The sequence below is a fragment of the Eptesicus fuscus genome, chromosome 5, assembly GCF_027574615.1.
Source record: "Eptesicus fuscus isolate TK198812 chromosome 5, DD_ASM_mEF_20220401, whole genome shotgun sequence".
Classification (NCBI taxonomy): Eukaryota; Metazoa; Chordata; class Mammalia; order Chiroptera; family Vespertilionidae; genus Eptesicus; species Eptesicus fuscus.
In genome coordinates this window covers 80,271,610-80,291,410 of record NC_072477.1, presented here as the reverse complement: position 1 = coordinate 80,291,410, position 19,801 = coordinate 80,271,610, and the positions used below count along the sequence as shown (strand labels likewise).

General features: G+C 32.0%; 1 protein-coding gene across 2 annotated transcripts in view; it reads left to right on the top strand.

The window, feature by feature from the left end:
• Positions 1-19,801, top strand: part of NOVA1 (NOVA alternative splicing regulator 1) — a 148,180-nt gene that overhangs the window by 125,604 nt on the left and 2,775 nt on the right. For both annotated transcript variants that reach the window (XM_054716497.1, XM_054716498.1), the window contains exon 5: positions 19,507-19,801. This exon is cut by the window's right edge and continues 2,775 nt beyond it. In XM_054716497.1, the coding sequence (XP_054572472.1) occupies positions 19,507-19,801 (295 nt within the window). The remainder of the gene's footprint in view (positions 1-19,506) is intronic.

The window sequence follows — 19,801 nt, the reverse complement described above, 5'->3', positions numbered from 1 at the left end:
TTAGTTTGATTTAATGATTGTTTGGTTCTGAATATTTGTAGGTCATTCTTCAAATGTGGTTAATTTTGGCAAATTTAAGGAAATCATCTAAAATACTTTATGTAATTAATTCATACTGTACTTTAACTTTACAATTGTGGAAAAATATATTTATTAAAATGATTAAACACATTTTCATTTTGTCTGAGTTGAGCTTCATTTAGGTGAGAAATGTTTTTTTCTTTAATACTTCCACTTTCTTACTAATACAAGACCTTACGGGATTAGTTAAATATTAAATAAAAGCTTATGTTTTAAATATATTTTTCACAGTTGACTAATAAATCATTAACTTTGAACTATATTTGCTAAATATATTAAGTGTGGCTTTTGCATATCATCTAATATAAGGCTATCATAATTATTTTGCTCACTATTGATTCTAATACTTCTGCAATCTTAGAAAAAAATTAAAATAATAACTGGAATTAAAACTAACAGGATGTTAGGAGTTGATTTTTATTTTATGCAATAGCATTCCCTCAGACAAAAATACTTTATAATGCTCACATTTTAGCCTGAAAAAAATTGGTCTAAAAAGTATACATCTGTAGTGATGAAACACAGCACTTCTCTTTGAAGGAAGTGATACTGTATATAAAGTGAGAACCAAGCTTGTATTAGTGATGCATGAAATTAAAAAGTGTGTGTGTGTGTATGCTTTATATTCCTTATCAATTATATGAGCTATAATTATATGATAATAGAAAACTATTGGGAAAATAACTGTCTCTATGTTTTTGATGCTTCTTTTGCACTTCATCCTTATTTCTTTCTAAACAAAAACAAGACAAACAAATACAACTACAATAAAAAAAAACGAATGCTTTTTCTGAACATAAAAAGTAAAAAATTCTGGATCTAGGAAGAAAAAATTTTCTATAAAGTTAGATTTGAATATTCTTTATCTTATATGAACATGTGAATTTTTATAAAATGATTTCTTTAAAAGTTTAATTATATGTTGATGTTTACCAATACATTTTACTCTCTAGATATGTTACTACATTCACTTCTGCCAGAATCTAATATTTTTCTAATGTGAAATATTAAGTCATTTGTGGTTTTATACTCTGGTCCACTATACTCAGTTATATTTATTAAATATGTTTTATTTTTACTTGTTTTTCTTCTGTTCTTGTACAAACAAGCATAGTAGCTCCTGGAAAACATGAGGCAAAATATAAAAGAACAAAACAAAATCCTTAAATTCATTGAAGAAATTGCAGTTATCGTCCATCTTGATGTTATCAGTAGTTCATTCCCTACAGTATTTCCCAATAGATTCTATTTATATTGTAAGATAGAAGGTAATGTGGGCTTTGCTGTTCATAGGTCACAATTGTTTCTTGTGTATAATCCTAATTATGTTAGTATCACTTTATTATATAGACTTAGATCTGTAAGGGGAACTAGAGTAGGATATATGATAATATTAACCCCTGTTTCCATAATTAAAATACTTTTAAACCTATAAGAAAATGACTTTTATTACTGGTTTAGGTTGCTTTATTCTTACCCAGCCATTTCGCAGACATCTCCAGTTTTATAACTGAAAGAAATGGTACAAACGCAGAGCATTCCATTTTAAATTAAAAATGATTGTTTAATGTGTTCTAGCTAATATGATATCCTATGCCAAGCATGTTAAATTTGCGGGCAGCAGGCGAGTTTGACATGCTTGGCCTATGTTGTTGAAAGCAGCTATAAACTTTTGTCATGTGAATTTTTATAAACCAGTATAAAATACATCCAGACTGTGTTATTTTCATTTTTGTTTATTATTTTAATAACTAAATGAGTTATGATTGTGTTCTAGTTCCAGAATAGTTTGTCTGTTACAAACTAATGAGATCAAAAGAAATTAGGGAACCCCACACCTGAAACCTATATGTTCATGTAGACCAATGTCACCCCAATCAATTGAATAAATAAAAATTTAAAAAGTAAATATAAAAAAGAAATTAGAGAGTATTAATCTTTTTAAAACCCAAAAATAAAAAGCACAAAAAATTTTATTGAAGAGTTAGTTTTATCTGCAGTTTCAACATTTAAAAATATTTTCTGTTCTTTTAAAAATAACTACGTTTCAGTACATAGTGAATTTTCCATTCTCAAATTTACATAGCTCAGATTGACAGACTGTAGCTATAATGTTGTGGTTCTATAATAATTTGACTCTGAAAATTGAAGAACTATCATATCAGAAGCCGTATAGAATGGAGGCTAAAAGTCAAGATTAGCCAAATTGCCTATGATCATAGCCTTGTTCTGTCACTTACTTGCTGAGTAAATTGGGTTCAGTTTTTTGTTTTGTTTTTTGAAATTCAAATTATAATAGTACCTCAAAGAATGGATTTACAAAATAAATTCATTAACTATTCTTAGAACAGCATAGTTTCTAGACTGTAATACTACATTAGGTTAGGTTATATTTATTTTATTTTATTGAAATATCTTTCAAGTAATCATGAAAAAGAAAAATTATCCTTTCAGATGCTAAGTGATGTGGCACACAGCATGTTAAAACTGATATTTTTATTTATCTTTAAAGAAAAATTCTAAGATAGTATTGCTGCTTTTTCAACTCTAAAATATTTCTGTAATCAAAGTATGCTTTTTAAGATAGCTTAAACTACAATTATTTTCTTCTCTATTGAGAGTAGTTAGCTTCTGTCCAATTAATAGTGCAAATGTTATTATATCCCTTTGAGAAAGAAAAATTAACAAGATGCAAGTTTGACATTTTTTTACAGATGGAATTTTTAATATGAGACAAATGTAGAGATATAATAAGTAGAATTACATTATTTGAGCAGTGTATTTAAACTTAATTTAAAAAGTCAGTTGGTTTAATCTGTTCTTAGTTGATACTAACTTTTCAGTCACCTTAAGATTCAACAAAAAGTTTTTGTTAATCAATGGTGCTAAAACCTAAATTTCATCCTTAATTTTTGGTTCCTGGTTGTTAGCTTTCCTGGGATTCTTCTCAAATTTTAGGAAAAGATTAAAAAGAGAGTGATTTTAGAAATATGTGCTTTATGGACATTTATTTTTTTGTGTACTGATACATTTGAAATTATATATCAAAATATATAAAAACAAATGCAAAATAGCTAATTCATATATAATACCCCTGCTATGGTAACAGAAAAACAAAATGTCTGGTCTCACTTTAAATTCATGACTACAGATCTCACATGGGCTCTGACTGCTGTCAGATAATCAATCATAAGCCCATTCACCTTTTTACTCTCTAGATAACTCTTACATAAATTCTCTTCTTTCAATCTTCCTATTTTGTTTTCTGTTGCTGTGTAACAAATTACCGCAAACGTAGTGTCTTAAATAGCACACGTTTATTATCTCATAGTTTCCATGAGTCAAGAGTCTGGACACCACTTAGCTGGGTCCACTGCTCCTGGTCTCACAAGACTATAATCAAAGTATTGCCTGGGGTGCATTCTCCTCTAGAAGCTTAACCACAGACCGTCCTCTTTTAAATCCAGGTTGATAGCAGCATTCAGTTCCTTGCAGCTGTAGGACTGATGGCCAACTTCTGGCTTTTGTCAGGAGCAGCCCTCAGATTCCAGAGACTGCCCAAAGTTCCTACTCCGGGACCCTCTCTAAAGGGACTTCACAGCTGGGCTGTTTCCTTCTTGCAACGCTGGCAGGAGACTATTTTCAGTGTGTGCTAGCAAGATGGAGTCTTATTTATTGAATCTAATCACAGAAGGGACTTCTCATCTGCTTTACCATACAGCATAAGCAGAAAGTGACATTCTATTCCGTTGCCATAGTCTGTAGATTAGAATCAAGTCAGTTTACACCTATACTCAAATGGAGGAGATCACACAAGGTGTAACTCCCAGGGGCCATCTTGAATTGTCCCTACCACAACTCCCCATTATTTCTTGCTTCTTCCTCACACCCAGCTGATGACCTTGATTATTCTTACTTCACTGAGAAAACACAAAGCAATCAAAAATATAAAAACTTTCACAAACTCACACCAACATATATATATTTAATCAGCTGGCATGTATACCCACATAGTCTACCTTCTCATTTGTTATGGTTGGTAAACTTTTCCTGCTCCTAAACCTAGTAATTTTTCTTGTACATTAAACCTTGCCCTTTTTCTTTTACTCAAGGACATCCTTCTGCAATTCTACCTTCTCTCTATCTTTTATCTGTCAAGTGTTTTATCTCAGTGGGATCATTTTCATTAGCATACATATATCTGTTTTTTCTCCTAGTTTAAAAGACAAAAACAACAACACACACACCTTTTATCCCATCCCCCACCGTCTAACACCCTAATTCTTGTACTCCTTTGTAGCAAAACTCACACAAGTATTTACTCTGTTTTTCAATTTCTGTTTTCCAATTCTTTCTTAAAACCGCTTCACTTAGGTTTTTGCCTATGCCATTCCTCCAAAACTGTTTTTCCAAGAATATCAGTGATGACCACATTGCTAATTCCAGTTTATTCTCAATCCACATGTTAATTGATCTATAAACAATATTTGCCATAATGTATCACTTAGACTTTCTTGATATGCTTTCTCTACTTGACTTCTGGGATACTACATACTTGGTTTTCCTTCTGGGTCATGACATAAGCTTTGTATCAGAATCCTTGCTTGTTCCTTCCCTCATTCCACTTAACGTTGGAGTGCTCCAGGCTTTAATACTTGAGACTTCTTCTGCATTTATACTTTTCATCTAATACCTTAGCTTTTATGTGCTGATATCTGCAAAATGTATGTCTTCAGTGAGAGGCAGCTTCACTATGAACTAATAGAGCTTAATCCTTAGGATTCCTCACGTGTACTGGCTGATTACAAGTCCCTGCACCTAATTTTATGTTCATAATTTTGAATGTATTTTCCAAAGATGTCCCCTAAAATTGTATAATATTCAGGCCCCCTTCATAACTTGGGTTCATATTTATTTCTAGGAATCTAGATCTCACAGGGAAACTACAGACTATATCCAATTTGCCCCTGAGCATCCATTTGCATATCTAAAGGGACTTCTTAAATTCAACAAGTCCAAAAACTACTCCAGAACTGCTCTGCCTGGAGCCTTTGTCACCTCTGTTAAAGGCGACTCTATATATCTACTTGTTCAGATCAAAAATCCCAAATCCATATCATCTTTTCTTTAGCAACTCAAATCTAGTATGTAAATATATTAAGCATGTCTTATTACATCCACTGCTTCCCTCCTCTAAGAATGAATCATTGCAGTACCTTCATATAGATTTCCCAGCCTTTCTACCCTTGCTATCCAAAGTCTCTTCTCCACTGAGCAGACTGAGTATTCCTTTTAAAATGTGTCATTTTAAAATTTTCTTTGCCTATACTTGCAGTAGTTTTTCATTTTTCTCAGTAAATCTTGTATCCACAAAATGACATCCATTAATTTACAAGATCTGACCCTTGCCACATTACCTCTTTCACTTCATTTCCTAGCACTTAAGCCTCACTCACTCTGCCCCAGCCAAATCCACCTGCTTGCTTCTTTTCCTTGAAGACATTACATATGTTCTTGCCTCGGTATTTTCCTCTTGCGTTTTCTCTTCATGAAATTACCTTATTTTAGAGATCTACTTGGCTAATATCTTTATAGCCTTCAAGTCTTTGTTCATAATTCACCTTCTCAATAAGTTTTACCTCACCATCTATTAAGCATTGCAACCTGGCCTCACCTTACCTCAGTGCTCCTGATTCCCTTTATCTTCCTATATTTTTCCATTGCTTCATAGAATACTATATACTTTGCCTGTTATCATATTTATTATGTATTCTGTCTTGCTTTCCTAGAAAAGAAGGTGCATGAGGACAGGGATCTTTGTTTTATTATCTGATGTATCAAAGCAATAATAGAGCAGTTTCTCAATAAACCTTTCTTGAATGACTAGTATTGGAAGAATGGGTTTATAGTCTATATGCTTTAAAACTTATTTTTTATTTTTGAGAATCCCTTCTACAGATGAAATTTTGCACAGAAGTTCTCTAAAAATATAAACCAACCAGAAAAATACTTTTGATGTAATAAATAGGTTAAGTTAATGGGACATAGCCTTCTTTGTTAGATTTCTATTTTACTCCTTGTAGTACTCAGAGCACAATTTGAAAACCAGTCAGATCTTGTCTCATATTGTCATAATTAACCAATATAATATTAAAATTAAATTTTTTTTCTTCAGTGTATGTGTGTGAGCTATGTGTGTTTATGTGAGAGTGATGTCAGGGTAGTGTTCTTTAAAAGTCTGTTTAAGAAAGTCCTAGAAAAATAGTGAAATCTAAATGCTCTTTTTAAATGAACTTATTGACTTTATAATATTAAATTTTAAGTACTTTGCTTACTATTAGGATGAACCTTATAAAATTGCTGATATTTGAGTGCAATTTCTTATGGATCAAATTAGTGTATATCATGTACATATCAAAATTTCCCCAAATTCCCAAGAATAAAATGAACCAAAAAACACAGAATCCATGTTAAGAGAATGCACAATTTTCTTGTAAAGACATAAAACATTCCTTTAATAAATAGACTTACAATGACTTTGGAAGGGAATATTTAATGTCATAGAAATATCAATCCCTCTCAATTAAAATATAACTTATTACACTTTCATTTTTTTACCAATTTTATCTGGTTTTCTGGGAGGGAGAAACAAGACAAAAATGATTTTAATATTAAACAAAAAATAAGTGCCTGAGAATTGCCATGCTATAATCCATAAAACAATTACCAAGAAAATATTTGTGTAGGATGATGTACTTCACTTAATATTAAAATTTGCTATAAGACTATTGTAATAAAAACATGTGATAGTAACACAAACAGATGTAATTGTCAGTGGTACATAATAGAGATTTCAGAAATAGATCCAAATATATATATAAATAAACTTAATTGTCTCTTGTCATGCATTAAGAAAAGAAGTATTAAGTCAGGGATTAAGACAACTGTGTTCTCAAGCCATAATTCCAGGCTTTAAATCAAATCTTTGCCACTTCTGATTTTCTGATTTGAAGAAACATCCTTAACTTTGCCATGTGTATTTTCTCATTGTAAAATGTGAATAATAACAGTGCCTACCTCATAGGGTCGTCATGGTTCTTAAATGAAGCAATACATGAGAAGAAGCAGAACACTGCCTGAAACAGAGAAACATTTAAGTATGATTTTAATTCATTTTCGAAAAGGATGTTTTATTTAATAAATGGTGCTGGTATACTTGACTATCCACCTGAAACAAAATAAATTTATACTACAATATCTACACATAAATCTCAGTGCATTCAAGATTGAAAGTATAAGACTATTTGATGAAATTATAGTGTGTGAAAACATCTTGAGGATGTCTTTCTTAGGAAGAAAAAAATCCAAAACATGAAAAAATTGTTAAAATATTTGAATATGTAAATATTTTATATATTTTGGTGTATCAGAATACATCATTAATAAGCAGAACATGATAATATCCTTGGAAAAAATATTTTCAACCGATATGGCAATAAATTGGTAACTCAGAATATACAGAGAACTTCTAGATTGGTATGAAAAAAACGGATAAAGATGATATAAATCATCATCATGAGATTGTACTTTTTTTCTACCAGATAGGCAAAATCTTATGTGTGTATATAATACACATATATCATGAATGCAAAAATTAATCTGTGTGTTTACAAATTAAAACTGCTGGCAAAGATATGGGAAATAATCATTCTCCTCCAGTGTTGACGTAGAAATGCTGTAACATTGCAGCTTTTGAGAACTTATCCAGTAAAACAATGCACCAATACATAAAAATATAGAGACAAGTATTATATATTGCAGTGTTATTTAGAGGGGCAAAAGTTGGAAAACAACCTGACCTCTTAACAGGAGCATAGCTGAATAAATTGTGGTATTCATAATATTATGTGGTGAAGCTATTAAAAATAATGAGTTAGAGCCACATAAATTAGCCTAGAATAGTATTCATAATATATTAACTACAGAAAATTAAGTTGTTGGTATATAGCCCTACTTTTTCAGTGTCTTTTTTATTATTAATTAAATTTATTGGGGTGACATTGGTTAATAGTTTTATACAGGTTTCAAGTGTAAATTCCTATGATACATTATCTGTATATTGCTTTGTGTGCCCACCACCCATAGTCACATCATTTTCTGTCACCTAGTTTTTGGGTCCCTCTAACCTCTACCTCCTCTACACCCCATTCCTTTTGGTAACCACCATACTGTTGTCTGTCTGTGTCTCTTGAGTTTCAGTTTTTTATCCCACATATGAGTGAAATCATATGGTTCTTAGCTTTTTCTGACTGACTAATTTCACTTAGCACAATATTCTCAAGCTCCGTTCATGTTGCAAATGGCAGTATTTCATCCTTACAGCTAAGTAGTATTCCATAGTATAGTCAAAAACATCTTATGTTCATTTATCATCAGAGTGATGACAAAGAATATGAATATTAACTTTTTTATATCTCTACTTGTAAACTTTATTTTTCAATTAGAGTTTAAATGTAGTATCTACATTTTATTTTCCTACTTTTATTTTTTATTCTCACCCAAGGACATGGTCATTGATTTTTAGAGATAAGGAAAATGAAAGAGAGAGAGAGAGAGAGAGAGAAAGCAACATTGGCTGGTTGTTTCCCCTATACAACCTGAACAGGGATTGAGCCCGCATCCTAGGCATGTATGTGCCCTGACAGCGAGTTGAACTCGCAGCCTTTCGTTGGATAGGGATGATGCTCCAACCAACTGGACCACACTAGCCAGGGCTCAATATCTACCTTTTTAAAGATGTTGTCTGAGAAACTAAAACAGGATAGAAAGGGTAATGACTTCAGTTGTGGTAAATGCAGTGTTTTAAGGAATATAAAGCGGGACTTTCCAAAAAGATTGGGAAAGATTGAATTGCCTTTGACATACAGTATACCTGTTTGAGTTGCTTGACTCCTTCATTTTCTAGTTTGGGATGCTTTATAAAGGAAACTCAAAAAGGGTCAAAAGAGAAGCTTCAGGCCTCAAGGAGGCACTTAGTAACTGGCAAAGAAAATGGCAATTGTTTTACATTTTAAAATGGTTGCATAATATTTATATTTTTCTTAATATATCAAAGGTTTTCAGTCCTAGCTTCACATCAAAGTTACCTATGGAGACTCTTATTTAATAGGTCTAGGATGAAATTAGGTATCTGTATTTGAAGAATTAGAGAGATATTTCCTGAAGCCTCTTGAGATATTTGGGGAATACTGTTACTATATGAAAAATGCACATTCATTTATTAAAAATGATGATAATTGTATGCTATGTAACACTGACTCTTTTCTCAAACTTTAACTCAAGGCTTTTTTCATGAAATAACACCCTTTGAAAGTTATTTGAAAAATTAAATTAAACAAAAAATATCTGATTTGTACAAAAGTTGAAGGGTAGGTGTTAGTTTTATCATCGAGAACAGTAAAGGTTTACTAATACTATTTAAATCTATGAAGAGATATTATACAAATGATGATTATCTTTTCAGAGCATCATTAGTCATTTGACTATTGCCAAATACATTTAGAGGTTCCCTTACCTTGGAGGTCTTTATGTATAGATTACGTTAGTATTTTTAAAAATCGTTGAGCAATAACCTTCCCCCAAAAAATATGGAAAATGGTTAAATGGGCGCTTCCTAACCATATTCATTCCATTGCAAAGTTATAATTTTGTTAGTGTGCTATGCTGTGTATATGGTATGTATAATCTTCACACTCAGTGATGGGAATCAGAGGATTTCCCTGGGGGCAAGTTAAGAATCACTGCTGAAAGCAGCATACCTTTAATATGTTCAGGTTAAAATTATAACACACCATTTGGTAAATACCATGTTATGTGACCTTCAGAAGTCCTTTTAAAGGTATGATTTTGTATGAAGATATATTTATGAAAAGCCTAGGGCTTCTCACATTTTCAAATTGAAGAAAGTGGTGCACTTCAGGGGCAAAGAGGTAATGAAATAGTAACTCCGAAATGGTTCTTATTTTGTATCCCAAATATGGCTCGGACATTGCTAACAATGCATAGATTGCTTTATCTAGTATTGGCTGTGAGGTAGGTAGATTTGCAATACTCCTTCTTTTTGGTCTACCTAGTAGGTAAAGGTGGTTTGTTTGTTTCATCAACATTCTTCCTGCAATCATAGCTAAGGTAGTTCTTAAACACAGCATATTCTCAAGACAGACATTATGCATGCTTTTATATAACCAAAGCACTTAAAGCCTCTACTTCAGAATGTGCACTAGTCTTCTAGCTCTGTCTCTGTGTGTGTGTGTGTGTGTGTGTGTGTATACAGTTTATTTCAAATAAAGCCATATAAAATGGAAAATTCCTAAAATAGGAAAACTGAGTAATTATCAAGTTTATTTTCAAGATTTTTAATTCTATTGGTGTTTGGTTTAGCTATTGCTTTTTTCATCAATTAGATCATACAGTCTGTCTGTTACTCTTTAAAAATGTTTTTGAAAAAGGAGTTATTCTATTTCATTAACTAATTTCAAATTGCTATTAGCCAAATAATAGAAATCATAAAATTAATGTTTTTTATTTGTGATTAATTAAATAATAGAAGTGAACTACTTTATATATAGGAAGAGAACTTAGTTTTGGGACTAATAACATCTTTTGTTAAATTGCAGACAGACATTCTTCTGTACCCTTTTATATATTAGTTAATATCTGTTTTCTTATCCCAAGTATTAATAAAATAAGAATAATTCATGACATTTTAATTTCTTAATGACAGTCATTTGAGGCAATAATTATCAACCTCCCTTTATGCTAGTAAGACACTGAAATGCAGACATCCATTATTTTTTTTAAAGTATTGCCATTAGGAAAACTGTTGGTGAAATTAAGATATAAGAAATGTTGAGTTAGCCCGGCTGGCATGGCTCAGTGGTTGAGCGTCAAGTATGAACCAGGAGGAGGTCACAGTTCAATTCCCGGTCAGGGCACATGCCCAGGTTGCGGGCTGGATCCCCAATGTGGGGCATGCAGGAGGCAGCCCATCAATGATACTCTCTCATCATTGATGTTTCTATTTCTCTCTCCCTTTCCCTTCCTCTCTGAAATCAATAAAAATATATTTTTTAAAAAGGAAATGTTGAGTTAGATGATTAGTAAATATAAAACACAAGCATCTAAAATTTGATTTTAATAATATTATAAATCCTGTCAAAAATATAGAACATATCAGTCTTTTCAATTAATTAATGATAATATTTTATTTTAGTGGTAAAAATGTATAAAGAAAAATTTTATAAAACAATTATTAAACTATAATATTTAAAATAAAGAGATCAATCAGTCAAAGGACTTGTATGCATGCATATGAGCATAACCAATGGATACAGACAGGGGATGGGGCTGGGGGTTGAGGGCATGTGCTGGGGGTTGGGGGCGGCCGGGGAGAGGTCAATGTAACACATTAAACAATAAAGAATTTAAATTAAAAAATATATACATTTATAAATTTTAAGAAATCTGGCAAATAATATAAAAGTTAAATATATATGTAGACTTTGGATTAAACAGTGTAAAATTATATGTAGGTTAAACTAAAATAAAGAGAAGATCAGAGATTGAATTTCAGATAAGAGTTTTTTCTTATCATGTAAACTATATTATTTTAATTTTTTAAGAGCAGTGTAGCAAAAGGAAATAGAAAAAAATATCCCCAAATTAGGCTGCTGAATAAATAAATCCTGCAAAATCAGGATAAACAATTCATTTAAAATAAATTTAGTAAATTTCTGGTATTCATTGCACAATTATTATTGAGTGTCTACTGTGTCCAAGGTACTGTTCTAGATGTTGAGGATATAGTGCTAATAGAATAGGATTAAGATCTCGCTCTCATGAAACTTATAATTAGCAGTATTATAAAGACTTCTAATATTTAAGTGTATATAAGAATGATTGACTTTTAGAGAGAGTGGAAGGGAGGAGAAGGGGTGTGAGAGAGAGAAATATAGATGTGAGAGAGACACATTAACTGGTTGCCTCTGGCACGCACCCCAACCAGGTCCTGGGATAGAACCTGCAACCCAGGTACATGCCTTTGAATGGGAATCAAATCTGTGATCTTTGAAGTGCGCAGGCCACGCTCTAATCACCAGCCAGGGCCGTTATCAGATTTCTAAAGGATTCTAAATCTGTGTTACTAATTTCAGTAATTTAAAAAGATTAAAGCATCTGTACATTTATCTTTTTGTATATGTCAGTATAATTGCAGTAAATTTATTGAATTTTTTATTTTAAGTATGGTAAAGTAAAGATAGTTTTGTTTTAAGAACCCAAAGTTGTATTTTACACATGTACACACACACATACACACACAGCCATGATGGGATCTTTCAAATCATTTGCTGTTTAGTTATAAACATCTGTATTTTATTTTTTAAACCATTATTCACTTGGTAACTTCAACCAGGTGCAAATAGGAAATGCAAAAGTAATATTGGCCTTGAGAAAGATAAAATATTTTAAAAGAGGTAAATGTCTGTCTCTGATATAAGCCTGCATACGATAAGCAACATAAGAAAAAATGTAGAAAACACTCTGACAGTTCTGGTTTTAGGTAACCAGGACTGAGTTTACAAAGTACATTGCATTTTAACTCTTCTTACAAGACATATAAGATATCAGAAGTCAAAAAATGTATGACTTTTAAGGGGAAGAACAGTGTGGAAATATAGGTAACATTTTATCAGTTGGAATAAATGAATAAAGAGGCAAAGATATAGAAAAACACCTAATATAGGCTATATTCAGGAACTAGCAGGTAAAGTTTGGATTCAGCACAGGATAATAGTCCTAAAAGATGAAGCTGGGAATATAGGTTGGTGACAGGGTATGGAGAATTTGGAATGTCTACGAAGGGAGTCTGGATAATGCAGTGGTTGAAGGGGATTGTCACTGAAGGCTGTTGAGTAGAGTTTTTCATAATGCTAAAATGAAAACTCCTCAACCACAATCTTACCAAGCTGTCTGATTTTATAAATGATGAAACTGAAGTGATTTGACAAAGGTCATCCAACAGAGCCAGGGTGAAAGCCCATATCTCCTAACTGCCAGTTCTAGACGCCTTTTTTTTTTCTTTATTGATTAAGGTATTACTTATGTGTCCTTATCCCCCCATTGCCCCATCAACCCCTGACTCATGCCCTCACCCCCCTGGTGTCTGTGTCCATTGGTTAGGCTTATATGCATTCATACAAGTTCTTTGGTTGATCTCTCCCCCTTATCCCACCCTCCCCTACCTTCCCTCTGAGGTTTGACTGTCTGATCGATGCTTCTCTGTCTCTGGATCTGTTTTTGTTCATGAGTTTATGTTGTTCATTATATTCCACAAATGAGTGAGATCATGTGATATTTATCTTTCTCTGACTGGCTTATTTCGCTTAGCATAATGCTCTCCAGTTCCATCCATGCTGTTGCAAATGGTAAGAAGTCCTTCTTTTTTATAGTAGCTTAGTATTTCATTGTGTAGATGTACTATAGTTTTCTAATCCACTCATCTGCTGATGGGCACTTAGGCTGTTTCCAAATCTTAGCTATGGTAAATTGTGCTACTATGAACATAGGGGTGCATATATCCTTTCTGATTGGTGTTTCTAGTTTCTTGGGATATATTCCTAGAAGTGGGATTACTGGGTCAAATGGGAGTTCCATTTTTAGTTTATTGAGGAAACTCCATACTGTTCTCCACAGTGGCTGCACCAGTCTGCATTCCCACCAGCAGTGCAAGAGGGTTCCTTTTTCTCCACATCCTCGCCAGCACTTGTCATTTGTTGATTTGTTGATGACAGCCATTCTGACAGGTGTGAGATGGTATCTCATTGTCGTTTTGATTTGCATCTCTCGGATGATTAGTGACTTAGAGCATGTTTTTATATGTCTCTTGGCCTTCCTTATGTCCTATTTCGAAAAGTATCTATTTAGGTCCATTGCCCATTTTTTTATTAGGTTGTTTATCTTTCTTTTGTTAAGTTGTATGAGTTCCCTGTAAATGTTGAAGATTAAACCGTTATCGGTGATAACATTGGCAAATATGTTCTCCCATTCATTGGGCTTTCTTGTTGTTTTGTTGATGGTTACTTTTGCTGTTCAGAAGCTTTTATTTTGATGTAGTCCCATTTGTTATTTTTCTCTTTAGTTTCCATTGCCCTAGGCGCTGTATCGGTGAAGATATAGACACTTTTTATTACATCACACTTTAGGTAGGATAAAACAGTAGGACTGGGCAAGAAACATTTCAAGGAGGGGGAAGACCAACACTGCATAACACGGAGCAAGAGAAGGTATGGATAGGTCCCACTTTAAAACCTGGTGTTGGTAATACGTGAGGGATAAGGATATATGAGAAAAGACAGCATGGTATTTTACAATAGGTATTAGAAATGTTATGAAAACTTTTGATTTGGTTATCAAAAGTGAGGCGATTAGACAGAATAGTAAAGAGTTAGAGGAGTTGATTTTTTATTCTTTCTGGATACTTGCATTCATATAGCTCTGTGGTACATACAGGGTGGGGCAAAAGTAGCTTTATAGTTGTTCCTATGGAAAATAATTAATAATAATAATACAAGAATAAACTCCATGTTTCACATACTCACAACTGTAAACCTGCTTTTCTTCCACACTGTATTTTGTTAAGTCAGTACTTTTCAGGAATGCACTTTTTTTATGTATATAAAATGTATATTAAATGAAAAGATGTATTTTTATATTAATTTTAGTCAGCAGTTCAATATACATACCTCAAAATGACAGAGGCATCTCCATTGGACACTACTATGCCTCAGTAACCTAAGGTATAAACCACTATGGAAATGAAAGAGACCGCTCCTATTATATCATTAGGGCATATCTTTATTAAAGGCAACTTAAGTAATCTACTTCTGTCTCTTTACCAGTGCTATGACCTCTTGACTTTTAGAGCATCAAGAGCCACAATAAAATGTCAATATTTTTTTGGATAGGCAAACAATACATGATATAATAAGAACATAATAATATTTTCAAATATACTATTTGGTTGGTTGCAAATTTCAGAAATCCAACTCAAAATGGCTTAAACAAAAGGGAATTATTGATTCTGTGCTGGCTTTAGATTAGATTCAGATACCAAAATGCTGTCAGAAATGTCTCTCTCTCCACTTCTGGAGTTTCCTTTTATATAGGTTAACTATTTTTAGTCTGGTTCTTCCTCTCTCCATACGATGAGAAGACAGTCACTAGTAATATCAAGCTGTGTTTTACTAGATGAGAACAGGTATCGCTATCCCAAAAGTTTCACCATACTCTCAGGCTAATTCTTATTGAACCATCATGTGTCATGTGCTCAATCCCACATCAGTAAGTAGCTGAATGAATGAATGAAATAACAGGTATCTACTATTGAATTGCTTTATAAATGTAAGACCATACATAAGAAGCAACCCTAAATAAATATAGCCCATACTATTAATTGGGGTATTTTAAATTATAGTGGAACGAGTTTTGCATTTATTTTAAAGTATGGTTTAATGAAATAGTTCAATAATTTTTCTGCCATGATGAAGAAGGCATGATGCCTTACAAACACTCTCAGACCTTTATAAGACCATAACGTGTTGAAGTTCTTATATGGCAGAGGAATAAATTTGTTTTAATGTTCATTTTCAATCAGAAACATATCAATATTAATTTGATTGTTATTTTAAATACTTTTTGTTATTTTAAATACTACCTATTTGTTATTTTAAATACTTTTCATAGGATTCCCATAGAGGCTCTTTTGTGGTTGCAAGTCATCAGTACTAAAATGGGTTCAGGTTTGTACAGGAACTTTACAACACAGAGATAACAGAGCAATTTTATGGGAATATCTGATAGTAAAGAATGGGATACTGTCAGTACAAAAATATGAAAGACATTTAGACATATAATCATCATCCCCCAAAGAATTTCTTGCCCCTTCTCCTTCAAGTTGGTCTTTGTGTCTCCTTTGTATCAGTATTTTTAACACTTTTCTGCACTGATACATTTACACATCTGTTTTCTACAACTAATCTAGAAGTTCCTCAAAGGCAGGAACAGTGTCTCCTATATCTGTTATCTCTAGCTCCCAACACAGGGCCTGGGCCACTTGGTAAGTATTCCATAAAAAACTGGATAGATAGATGATAAAATTATAGATCTTAGTTCTGAAGGGAAAACGGATTTGTAACTGTCAAGAACATGCCTGATTTAGTCGGTACATATTATATCAAATAATTTGTATGCTATTTAAGATCCAGTTCTTTCTCTCAGTTCTCTAGAAATAAGAATACATATATTTGTGTCAGTTTGTTAACAAACTTCACCACAGAAAATGAAGCTGTGCATATGATTCAAACCTGATATTTATCATTTCAGTGGGGATGCAAACACTGTCGATGCACAGACTTTTCCTTTAGTAAATGCTGTATTCCTGTATCTGAGAAGTAAGCAAATAGGCTGTCTTATTCTTCATGCTCCTTGTCTGCCCCACCCTCACCCCCACCCAGTATTCAGTTGCCCACCATGTCCAGGCTTCCACTCTGGTGTTTCACTTCTTCTTGGCTCTGACTTAACACATAAAATGGAAATGGAGCACTGCTGTCTCTGAGATATCATACAAATGAATTACTTTTTTTGTCTCAACTTCTTATTAAGAGGGTCTGTTTTCTGTCTGTGTCTGTATTAGATTAATATGAAGTGTGCAAATATATATTTTTAATCATTTAAGAAAAAAGATAGTGTAAATCTAAGAGGCTTTTAATATCTTTGTGTCAAAAATAAAATAAAAGTTGGGTGACATATTACGTGGCTAGGCTATTAAATATTTATATTTATTAATGTGGAATTTAATAACTTTATATTTCCTAATTTAATTTCTAAGATAAGTAATCTTATGCAGAATTATTACAATCTAAAGTTAACAAGTGCTACATATTATAAATATTAATATTCAATTATTAATGTCTTCTTTTAAATTATAACACACCTTTAGTTATATGTGGACAAATGCCAGTTATACCTACAAAATTTGGGGGGTCGCTTCAGTATTTGAATTATGGCTGACAATATTTTATATAAGTTATTTCAAATAGTTATAAAATATATTCCAGGTAATAGTACTTATTACAAAAAGACATCTTTAGTATAAGGATAGATGATATGGTGTAATTCTTTAACTTCTAAAGATACAGATTTTTAGTTTCATGAAGAGTCCACCCACTGCTTCTAAACTATACATTATTTCAGAATTTTTTAGTATTGAAAAGAAAGAAAAATTATTAAAGAGAGAAATAAAAGAAAGGTAATGTGCAATTATGTAAGTACTAGGCACACATTTGCAAGTTCTTTTGGGAAGGACAGAATTAGTACGAGAGTTTAAAAAGTAAAAAAGCTGTGGCTGCATTAGATGTAGTATGAGACTAGTATGCAGTATGTTTTCAATATTTTATTGCAAAATTGTTCTGATTTTTAAAAGTAATATTTATAAAGAATACTAATATTTGGTATTCAGAATTTAAATCCTTAAAAGTAAATTTCATCAGTATTTTGTGTGAACAATATAAAATATAAGGATGATTCTAATTCATATTTATAATTGTTTTAAGATGTAATCATGGCTTAACTTTCTAATTATAATACTTTAACATACTTTAATTCAGCATTTCAGATAAATAATTTTCTATAAAAAAAGGCTGTGAACAAAATTAACATGTTAAAAATTTATTTCTCAGTCTACTTCTTAAAACTCAATGCATTTAATCACATGGAATATGAGGGATGTATTTGACATTCCTAAGAAATGTTTCTAGAAAACTTAGATTTCCTTTAATTAAATGAAATGATTATATAAACAGATCTGAATGAAACAAAATTCTATGATTATAAATTATATGTGTGGAAAGAAAAGTGTATGTGTGAATGTGTGTGCTTATGTGCATAATATGTGTACATATATTTATGAGGTAACCCTGTCTAGAATTTGAATGTATACTTCCACCATTTGCTATCATCAAGAGCAAAATGCCAAAAATGTGTAGCTCTGTTTCTTTAAAATACTCTCACCCAAATCCGTTGTAAAGATAGCATGGTATTACTTACTAAAAATGAGCTAATTAAATATCTGATAAAATATCCAAACTAAATTCTTTCTCAAATTTTGACATATTATTTCAGCCTGCCCATGTTAATGTTTGCGACAAGGAAAGCAATCCTTCAGTGCTTTGTCAGTGACACAACACTCAGTTTTTCATTTACCCATTGAGTCATAAAACAGTGCCATATGTTTTTTTGTGCTACCAAAATACAACTTTAAATGTAAATATCTATATATTAATTTCAGGGGTTATGGAGGATGCCATACTCATTCTATACTTTTTATTTTATTGTGATTAAATAAATCAAAATATGTTGATTTTTGTGGCTGGATGTTTCAATACAAATTGACTAAAGTGATTATACTTTATATGGTTACACTGGATTGTTATAAGTATACATGTGACTGGAGTAATTCTTCAGCATCCATGAGTAATATGGTTTTAAGCCCTATTTTAAAAATGTAGCTATGGCTGCCAAAAAAAAAAAAAGAATTATCTAGCTAATCAAAATAGTTATTTTACAAATTTAGATAGAATATGTAGGTAATATAATTCTCAAATAGCCTTAACCTCCTTAAAATGATTAAAATGTTTAATTACTTGTAAATACTTATTGTTTTATAAGGTTATATGTTGTGTATCAATTTAGTTGAAAAACTAAAATATTACTAATTATTTTATTGATCTCCATTTCTGAAAATTTAGTTGTGAAACAAGTAAGGTACTAAATAACACAAAAATTGCTAGGTGATAAGGAACATGAAATTAATGTTTTGAAGGGGCTCAAGGTAGAACTTGCCTACTTCTTTTTTTTTTTTTTTACTAACTTTGTTTTATAATCCTGCACTCTATTTTAATATGTTAGAGCAAAGATATTCTTAAAGTACAATAGGTGACGATTCATCAATAGCATTTTGATTTTGGAGCTATATAAAAACGTTACCATTGATGTATAGTTATTATTCCCTGTTAAAAAACATACTGATTTCTTAGAACTTGTACTGCAAAATGCACAGACTAAGGACAACTTTTTAAAAATAATTTAAAGCTGGAAATTGCTTTTTTCATTTGAAAATCCTATTTTTAATATATAATTGTATTAAAATATGATGAAAGTCACTTTAGAAGTTATGATATTTCCATCTTTCGTAAATTATATTTCAACTAATTTTCAATTTATTATTTTACTTTTTCTAGGGTAGCAAAGTAATATAATGTATGTGCGCAAAACAGAAGTATTATTTATACGTATTTTTTTTAATTACAGGTAAAGATTATAGTTCCCAACAGCACAGCAGGTCTGATAATAGGGAAGGGAGGTGCTACTGTGAAGGCTATAATGGAGCAGTCAGGGGCTTGGGTGCAGCTTTCCCAGAAACCCGATGGGATCAACTTGCAAGAGAGGGTTGTCACTGTGAGTGGAGAACCTGAACAAAACCGAAAAGCTGTTGAACTTATCATCCAGAAGATACAAGAGGATCCACAGAGTGGCAGCTGTCTCAATATCAGTTATGCCAATGTTACAGGTCCAGTGGCAAATTCCAATCCAACCGGATCTCCTT